At 33.6% G+C, this 10198-nt stretch overlaps 1 protein-coding gene across 1 annotated transcript in view; it reads left to right on the top strand.

The window, feature by feature from the left end:
- The window catches only part of DHX36 (DEAH (Asp-Glu-Ala-His) box polypeptide 36), a 52686-nt gene that overhangs the window by 39080 nt on the left and 3408 nt on the right, over positions 1-10198 (top strand). Inside the window, exons 19-23 of the mRNA XM_008584773.1 lie at positions 2806-2979; positions 3122-3208; positions 5134-5217; positions 7639-7738; positions 7833-7923. Coding sequence (XP_008582995.1) covers positions 2806-2979; positions 3122-3208; positions 5134-5217; positions 7639-7738; positions 7833-7923 — 536 coding nt within the window. The remainder of the gene's footprint in view (positions 1-2805; positions 2980-3121; positions 3209-5133; positions 5218-7638; positions 7739-7832; positions 7924-10198) is intronic.

The raw sequence follows: 10198 nt of genomic DNA, 5'->3' as shown, positions 1-10198 counted from the left end.
TTTTTTTTTTTTTTTTTTTTTTTTTGGGGGGGGGGGGGCGGGGCCGTATTTTATTGTATGACTACTGAAAAGACATTTTTGTTATTTCTAGTCTGGGATTATCACATATAATGCTGGTATGAATATTCTTCAGAATTCAGTGTTGCCTGGTTCACATGTTCGAGTATATCTCACGCTTAGTTGTGAATTCAGTGCATCATAAGATACATATATGACCAAGTTTGGGAGATACCCCTAACGGTTTTCTAAAGTTGTTGGAAACACTTCCACTTCCACCACTGCTAGATGACAGTTCTCATTGCTCTGTAGCTTCACTAACCGTTTGTATTATTGGTCTTTTATTCTAACCATGCCAGTAGGTATGTAGTAGTTTTAATTTGCATTTCATGACTATCATTGAATTTGTGAGCAGGTTTCATATGTTTATTGCTCACTTGAATAGTCTCTTGTAAATTGTTGGTGCCTGTTTTTCTTTTAGGTTGTAGGAGATCATTATATACTTGTGTACTCTTCATCTGAGCTTTTTATCAGTTGTGTCTATATTTTCAGCTTTTCTCTTTTTAATAGTGTCTTCATAAATATTCTTTATTTTAATGTAGTCAGATATATCAGTGTTAAAGGTTATTGGTTTTTGCCCTTTAATAAATGTACCTACTCTGGGCTTATGAAGACTTTTAAAAAAAAAAAAACTTTGTCTTTCACATTTAGATACATAATCCATCTGCATATGATTTGTGTGCTTTTGGTAAAGCAGGAGTCGTAGTTTTTACATATGCAGATCCAATTGACCAAACACCATTTATAGAAAAGTTCATTCTTTCTTTTTCTCTTTGTTTTGCATCCTTTGTTATAGGTTAGGTGTCTATGGATTTGTGTGTCTGTTTCTGGCTTTGTTCTATTCTATTGGTGGTCTGTGTTTGTATCTTGAACCAGTGTCACACACTGCCTTAATTTCTCTAGCTTTGTAATAAATCTTGCTGTCTGGTAGAACCAATCACTCAAATGTCTTGGCCCTTCTTGGTGCTTTGTCTTTTCATTCTTCTTCAAGAGTGTCTTGGCCTTTCTTGGTGCTTTGTATTTCCAAATAAATTTTAGAATCTTGGGATTTTGATTGAGCTTGCACTGAATCTGTAAATCAATTTGGAGAGAACTGACATCTTTAGAATATTTTAACATGATCTATTCCTCCATTTATTTAGGTATTTACCCTCTCTGTGTTTAAGAGTTTTCTACATAGGGGCTTTATGATCTTTTTTTAGGTTTATTTCTGGTTAGTGGCATTTTTGGATTCTGCTTTAACTTTTAAATGTTTCATTTTCTTATAAGTCTGATACATAGAAGTGCAATTGGATTTTGAATATTGACCTTGTATTCATTAATGCTGTAAAACCCACTTATTCTAATAACTATATGTAGATTTTTGTGCATATGTAGTCACCTCTTTAAATAATTACAGTTTTATTTATTCCTTTCCAGTTTTCTAGGACCCCAGTACAATGTTGAGCAGAAGTTGTATGATAGTGTCCATTCCAGTCTTGTTCTTGTTCTCAAAGGGAGAGCTGTCAACAGGCTCATCACTGAGTATGATGTTTGTTGGATATTTTTTACAGAAGCTCTTACAACATTAAGAAAGTATTCTTAGTTTACTAAAATTTTTATTATGCATGGGTAATCAATTTTATTAAACCCTTTTTCTGTTTCTGATGAAGAGATTATGATATGACTTGTTTAGTTTATTAATGTATTGAATTACATCGATGTTTCAAATGTTAAACCAATTTTCATGCCTCAAATAAACCTAACTTGCTAGGATTCAATTTACTTATGATTTGTTTTTTGTTTTTCATGTGTAAGTTTATTTAGTTTTTCTTTCTTCAAGTGTCCCTTTTATATTTAGGTATCAAGATTTTGCTAGGCTCAAAAGTTGGGTGTATTATGATTTCTTTTTTCTTTTTCTCTTCTCTGAAAGAGTTTTTATAAGACTGAGGGTAATTCCTTCAAAAATGTTTAATAGAAGTCTATGTCTGATGGGATGCTACAGATTCTGTTTTTTATTATTTCTTGTTTGTATCTTCTGGTATGTCTGGTTTTTTAATTGTGTACTGGAAAGTCTGTTTACGCAATGCTTTGTAGATAAAAATGTGAAGCCTAGGATGATAACTTCCTCCAGGAAGATTTATGTTGCTTCTGCCAAGAAAATTGTCCCTAACCTCTAGGCTTACCTCCCTGGACATCTGTTCTTCCACAAACCCTAGACTTGTAATTCTTACATTAACTTGTCAGTGTCTTCAATCTTTTCTAGCTGTCCTGTCCTTTGTGGGACGGTTGGACCAATTACTTAGGGAATCCAAGCAGAAGTCACTCCCATTTTCCAGGGTTTTAGATATGTTCTTTATCTCTTGCCTTCTTGTCTTATGCCACCTAAATTGCTAGAATCTAGGGGCTATGCATTGCATATTCCAAATATATGACAGTGTCTCGTTTTTTTTGTTTTTCCACAATTCATACTTTATTGGGTGATTTTCTTTATTTGAAAGTTTGCTAGTTCGTTATTTCTTTTATTTCTCTCCTAACATTTACAGTAAAGCCAAGTTGTAGATAATTTTGTTTTTGTTTAAATAAGTTTCTAACCTTTGCTGACCTCAGAATTTATGTTTTGATGAAGAAAACCAAAGCTGAACGGTATTAGGGTATTTGGGCTTAAGAGAGTGCACAGTGGACTGTTACTTCTTTTAATTAAACAAAGATAGCTGTAAACATAATGCTTTACAATGTCTGTTTTAAATATAAAGTCTTTCTTTACAGAACGCTTTGGATAAACAAGAAGAATTGACACCTCTTGGAGTCCATTTAGCACGGTTACCAGTTGAGCCACATATTGGGAAAATGATTCTTTTTGGAGCTCTGTTCTGTTGCTTAGACCCAGTTCTCACTATTGCTGCTAGTCTCAGCTTCAAAGATCCCTTTGTCATTCCATTGGTAAGAAAGAAATGAAGGCTAGGCATTTTTAGATGTAGAAAGTAGCTGTTGCTTAGATACATTTTTAATTAGCTTTTTATTGGAATGCTGTTCTCTATTATAGCATCTGAGCAATTTAAATTGCCTTTGTTACTTTTTTAAGGGAAAAGAAAAGATCGCAGATGCAAGAAGAAAGGAATTAGCAAAGGATACTAAAAGTGACCACTTGACAGTTGTCAATGCATTTGAGGTAAAAAAAAAAAAAAAAAAAGTTCTGGATTGTGACAGATTATTCAAATGCGAAGCTGACAGTACAACAGGAACATATTAACCTTTTAAAATCTATATTACAGGTATCAGGAATAAATTGCTGAGAATATTAAAATTAGGTGAAGATTTGAAAAAAAAATCGTAATTCTCAATTTTGTAATAGCTCATTACATTTGCCCTTTTAGGGAAAAAAGTGTGTTTTGATAAGAATAGAACAAGTGAACAATTTTTATGTTTAGTATTATTCCTTTTATTTTTGTCATATTGCCATTCCTGACAGTTTTTTTCTATTCATTAATAAAGTACCTCTATATTCAGAATTGACATTTTGATAGAGTATAATAATCATGCACATAATTCAGATTGGGGAGACATTTTCTGTTCCCAAAAACCTAGCTTATCCAAGGGTAAACATTTATCATCCATCTTTGCAAAATTTAATGTAATTGGTTTATAGAGGTGGTAACTTTTTAGTATAGCTCTAGTTTGTTTTGTACAGCGTATTTTGGGAAAGTTTACGTGTCTTTTCTTTTGAATGTATTTAGCCTTTTCTTTCCCTTTTTCCCATTTTCTTCTTTTTATAGCTTAAAAAAACATTTGTGAAGGTGATTGATTAATACATTATGCATAGTATGCCATTTTGTGTGAAATACACAATGAATATATCACTATATAACTTATTTGTATAAAGGTCTGGAACTTCAATTGTGGTTATCTCTTAACTAGGATCATGGGGAGGTTTTTTTTAGTTTGTAAATTTGAAAGTTCTTTGAAGTTTTTACAAAGAAAATGAAAATCAGTAGAAGATTAAATTATTATTAAAATAAAGACAGAAACTTGTAAGTAATCTTTACTTTGAGGAACAATATAGATTTTTTTCTTTTTATTTATTTATTATTTATTTTATTGGTTATGAATATTCATGGGGTACAAAGCAAATTGTCACCACTCGTGCCTAAGGTGTGATGGCCAGATCCATACTGTCAGCATGCCCATTACCACAAATTGTGATTATACCCCAAATCCCCCACCCAATTATCCTCCCAATTATCCCCCCAATTATCCCCGACCTCCCTCCCCATCCCCCTTTCCGCACTCCACTTTGTCTCCCTAGGTATGTTCTCTTGCTCTGCAAGTACAACGCACCACTGTGGTCTTTCTTTCCTTCCTTCTCTCTCTCTTAGCTCCCACTTACGAGTGAGTACATACGGTATTTATCCCTCTGTGCTTTGCTTATTTTACTCAACATAAATTTCTCCAAGCTCATCAATGTTGTTGCAAATGGGAGAATTCCATTCTTTTTTATAGCAAAGTAGTATTCCATGGTGTATATATACTACATTTTCTTTTTCCAGTCATGCATTGATGGACATATAGCTTGGTTCCATATGTTGGCTATTGTGAACACAGCTGCAATGAACATGGGAGTGCCAGGCATCCCTTCAACATGATGATTTCCATTCCTTAGGGTATATACCCAGAAGTGGGATTGCTGGATTGTATGGAAGGTCTGTCTGTAGTTGTTTTGAGAAACCTCCATACTGTTTTCCATAGTGGTTGTACTAATTTACAGTCTCACCAATAGTGCAAGGAGCATTCCCTTCTCTCCACATCCTCACCAGCATTTGTTATTCTCTGTCTCTTTGATTACAGCCAGTCTAACTGAAGTGAGATGATATCTCAGTGTGGTTTTAATTTGCATTTCCCTGATGACTAGTGAAGTTGAGCATTTTTTCATATCCCTGTTGGGCATTTGTATGTCTTCCTTTGAAAAATGTCTATTCAGTTCCTTTGCCCAATTTTTAATTGGGTTATTTGTTTTTTTACTGTGTAATTGCTTGAGTTGTATATTATGGATATTAATCCCTTGCTGGATATAGATTTCTTTATTTCTTTGTCCTTTAGGGCTGGGAAGAAGCTAGGCGACGTGGTTTCCGATATGAAAAGGACTATTGCTGGGAATATTTTCTTTCTTCAAACACACTACAGGTAACGGTGAATATTTTGTGGTAATTGTCATATATAAATTAAATTGATGAATATATGTTTCCATAGTATATAATTAGATATGTAGCAAAAGTCAAATATATACAAATTTTGTGTATATTTGTATTGTATACAGAATAGTAGGGAGAATCTTTATTAAGTCAACAAAACAAGTGAAGATGTATAATGTAATATAATAAACAAAAAACTAATGGCTGAGAAAAGAAACAAGGTTGCACAGCATAACAGGGAAGCATAGTGAGGCTCATTTAATGTTCCTATTCTCACCCTCTAGTTGCCATTTTGATGATTCAAACTAAGAATTTTTACTAATACATCTAAAATCTATTGAAAAATATCAAATAGGTAGTTATTTTTAACTTTTCTGATTTAATGTACTGAAAATAATGTGTGGCAGGCATTTGTGAAACAGAAGAAAATAAGCAATAAATAGGGCATATGCACTTCAGACTCTACACTGAACTGGGGAAATGATCTCAGGCCAGTACAAATAGGAATAGCCTCACCTTCCAATACGTACACTCCAGCTATGTGGCCTGAACCCTGATACTGGACATTTAACAAATCTACAAAGCGGTAAACAAGTCAAGAATCTAGCATATCTTACCCAAAAGTGCCTAATCATTAGCAAAATGAGAAAAAGCGTTATGACAACTCTGAAAGACACTACGGCCAAAGAAAAAAAGGAATGAAATACAGCATATTTCAACAGAAAATACCTTCCAATTGCTTCATAATATGGAGTAGCTTAATAAGAATATAAGTGTAGTAAAACAAAGATAAGAAAATGAACCAATAGAATGAATGAAAAGACTGTTCATCTAAGAAATCAAATTGAAAACCAAAAGAAAATCACAAGGAACAAAATGGACACCCCTTAAAAACGAATTATTGCTGTAGAAGAAAAGCTTGACATAATCACAGGTCGTGGATGCAGCTGAAAAAGACAGAAATTAAAGCAGTAAGTAAAAAGCTTATAGACAGCAAGATGGGACTGATCCATCATGAGGATTTTTATTACATAAAAATCATATGTAATCAGATGCTTATTCAGAGACATATAAGAACATTTCCTTGAAACAGGAAAAATGAAATGAACCGGAAGAATGAAAATGTGGCTGAATCTGGGTGTTGTTTGAAAATATCATGTTCAGTCAAGATACGAATTCAAATATAAAGACAAAGGACAGGCATTCAAGAAAGCACTCAAGAAATACTGTACCCACGAGCTCTTCTTGAAAAACTCATTGACAATTGAAATGACTATTAAGAGATGAATCAGAGTGGAGACTTCAATGATGGTGTGCACTGAAATAACTTAAATATAAACTAATATAAAATAGTGTTGGGAATTATACGTACAGAATTGAATGTAAAGATTATTATCTTGAACAATATGAAGAAATGATAATAAAAACCAGGAGGTGGCTAGGAAAATTAAGAAATTTAAGAAAAATTAAGTAGGGAAATCAAAGTCACACCTTTCATGAAGGGGATCTATACTGAAATATGATCAAATCTGTGTTTTATAATCTCTTGTTTTAAGCTTAAAAAGGATTCTTTAGAAAATATTTTTTGAGACTTTGAAAATAAAAGATTCATCTCGTTATTGACTTTAATTTCTACTTTCTTTAAATTCAACTAAAATTAATTGTGATAGTTTTATAAAAACAATTTTTATATACTGTGATCTCATTGTTAGGATACATTCCTAATGTGTCTGCAGTCTTGTTTACTTAATTCATAATAATTTCTGAAGAGTATTGAGGTGAGGGAAGTTTCTTCATTTGTACTTTTCTGTTTTACTTGAATGCTTTATAAGGATCTGTGCATCATTTTTACTCAAATAGTAATTTTTCTTGAAAAACAACAACAAAAAAACCCCCCAGAAAACAAGCCTTAGGCTTATGTGCCAACATGTTAAAAGTAGTTCATTCTTGGTAATAGAAATACAGATGTTAGTTATGTTTTTTATGCTTTTGTATATTTTTTCAAAATAAGGGGTTGAAAATGATTTTAAACATTATGTTAGTCTTTTGGAATAATCCTAAAACATCAATGGCTATCCCTTATGACATGCAAATGTTTTCTGTAAAAGGCCTAGTATTTTATGCTTGCAGGCCGTTATGGTCTTTGTTGCAACCATTCACCTCTGCCTTTAAGGTGCAAAAGCCACCCTAGACAATATGTAGATGAATGGGTGTGGCTGTGTTCCAGTAAAACTTAATTGAGAAAATCAGGCTTTTGTAGTTTGCCAGCCCCTGCTTTTTAAAACATCACATTTTTGTAAAAAAGTGTTTTCAGATAGTAGGGAAAGTTTACAACTAAATTATATGAGCGTATGCTTTATAGCCCCTGTGTGTGAAAGGTGTTCTCGTTCTGTTTGTTACCATTGTTCCCCAGATGCTGCATAACATGAAAGGACAGTTTGCTGAGCATCTTCTTGGAGCCGGATTTGTAAGCAATAGAAATCCTAAAGATCCAGAAGCTAATATAAATTCAGGTAAAGCAGAAAACACAGTGCAAATAACTTGCTGCTGTTATCCGTTGTATCAGTATTTCACTTTTTTTTCCCTCTGTCTTCCCGTCTCCAATAGATAATGAGAAGATAATTAAAGCTGTTGTTTGTGCTGGCTTATATCCCAAAGTTGCTAAAATCCGACTAAATTTGGGTAAAAAAAGAAAAATGTAAGCATTGAAGATTATTGTGAATTACTTGTAATTCTTTCTTTAAACTTTTGAAATCATGTAATGTAACAGGTTTTATATTGTAAATTTGTTCTTATTCCTATTTGGTCTATTTAATGTTCTTTACTTTTAATCATGTAGAAGGCAGGCTGTTTAACACAGGCATCTCTTTCCTTCGCAACACATCCCTGGAGTCACCGCTCCAATCACCCATTATTCACAAAGAATGTCAGTAAAACATGATACCAATGTAAATATTTGAAAAACCAGCCAACTGTGAAAAACCAGTGCCTGGGTAGTAATTGCTTATGGTAGATTTTGTTTCAGGAATTTTTCCCCTCCTCTTATAAAATAGATAATTTTGTAACTTAGTTCTTTGATTAAAATTGTGATTATTTTACTATTTTGAGAAATAAAGTATAACTAGCAAATGTATATATGAATATCCTCAATAGTAATTGGAGACAACACAAGGCATATTTTTGCCTGGTAAAAATTCTAGTAAGGATACAGAGAAACTAAAAATCACAAAATGGCTAGTGGTACATCATCCTTTTGGAAGGCACTTTAGATTAAAATTATGTATCAGGAGTCGTTAAAAAAGTAACTGGCCCAGTGAATAGATAAATATTTTAATTTGAGTATGTCCTAAGGAAGTAATTTCAAATTTTTTTAATACCTATATTGCAACCAACATAGGTATTTAGCAGCAATGGAGGAATTATGGTTTTATATCATATTATATGGCATTTCAGTAGTATAATCTGTAAAACTTTGAAGTGATGTTTTATATGAAAAAGTTGGATAAACTGTGATTATAAACAGGAAAAGAATATAGGCTTTAAAGATAAATTAAAGTGCAAACATTGTTTAGGGCAGTGGTTCTCAGCTGGGGTCATTTTGCCCCCAGCGAACATTTGACTGTCTGCAGACATTTGTGATTGTACTAAGTGGAGGACTGCTACTAGCATCTACTAGGTAGAGGCCAGGGATGCTGTTAAACATCTTATAATGCTCAGGACAGCCCGCCACAACAAATAGTTACCCCGTTCAGTGTGTTAGTAGTGCTGAGGTTGAAAAATCCTGTTCTACTGGCCGGCCCAGTGGCACACTGCTACAGTGCGCCGCTTGGGAGCGCGGCGGCACTCCCGCCAAGGGTTCGGATCCCACATACAGACCGGTTCCCACTCACTGGCTGAGCGAGGGGCGGGCGCAGCACCGAGGGTTGCGATCCTGTTGCCGGTCCCAGTCCGGTACGGGCGCGACACTGAGGGTTGCGGTCCTTGCCGGACACAAAAAAAGACAAAAAGGAAAAAAAAAAAATCCTGTTCTAGGGTATAAGATTATGGGTAACAGACAAAATTTAATCACTGTGGTTGAACTGTCTACATTCTAAGTGATCCGAGTACTTTTCTTGGCCAAATTCTTTTCTATATCTATACCTAACTTTACAAGTAGCTTAACAGAGAGACTCTTTGAAATAAAATATTTTATTATCTCCCTCTGCCATTGTGGGAAAGCTTTATGAAAAAAAAAATGCATTCCTTTTATATTTGTACTTTGTTTTTGATCTTTGGCTTTGTTTTTATACATTTTTATTGGAACACAGCCACACCCATTCATTTACATGTTATCTGTGTCTGCTTTCCTGCTATGCTAGAGGTGGGTAGTTGAGACAGAGATTATACTGCCCACAAAGCCTAAAATTACTGTTTGGTCCTGTACAGAAATTTGCCAATCCCTGCTGCTCTAACGATGCAGGGTTGCAGGATGGCAGTGATTAAATTGTGAGATGAGAAAAAATAATTTCTGATTTTATTATGAATAATTAATCATGACTGTGATTCATGATTTGTTAGAAGTATTATAAATTCGTAGTACCTCAAAAAGATAATCTTAAAAACAAAAAGGGAAAATTAATGGATTACTAGCTTTTATGCTATTGTCTAATACGGGTAATCAGCATTAACTATGAAAAATAAGCCGTCAAACATCTATCTCCCTGTTGAATAGTATTAGTTAAAGACTTATAAATTGAGATAAAATTTATATGAGTATCAAAGAAAAGATCCGTAGGAATTGAGAGACTGAACTAGAATTGTGTCAGTATACATTTATCCCAGATATTGCTGTTTTGAAATTGGGAGATTTGAGTGAATGTAAGACCATTTAAAACATTTTAAAATAGGTTTTTTTTTAACCCAGTTATAGTGAAAAGTCACTTTTAAACAAAAATTTTATTTCTATATTCATCTGAGTACATACCCTTGATATT

The sequence above is a fragment of the Galeopterus variegatus genome, unplaced genomic scaffold (genome assembly GCF_000696425.1).
Source record: "Galeopterus variegatus unplaced genomic scaffold, G_variegatus-3.0.2 Scaffold3369, whole genome shotgun sequence".
NCBI classification, from domain to species: domain Eukaryota; kingdom Metazoa; phylum Chordata; class Mammalia; order Dermoptera; family Cynocephalidae; genus Galeopterus; species Galeopterus variegatus.
The sequence above is the reverse complement of the archived record's forward strand: the minus strand, read 5'-3'. Positions and strand labels throughout refer to the sequence as shown.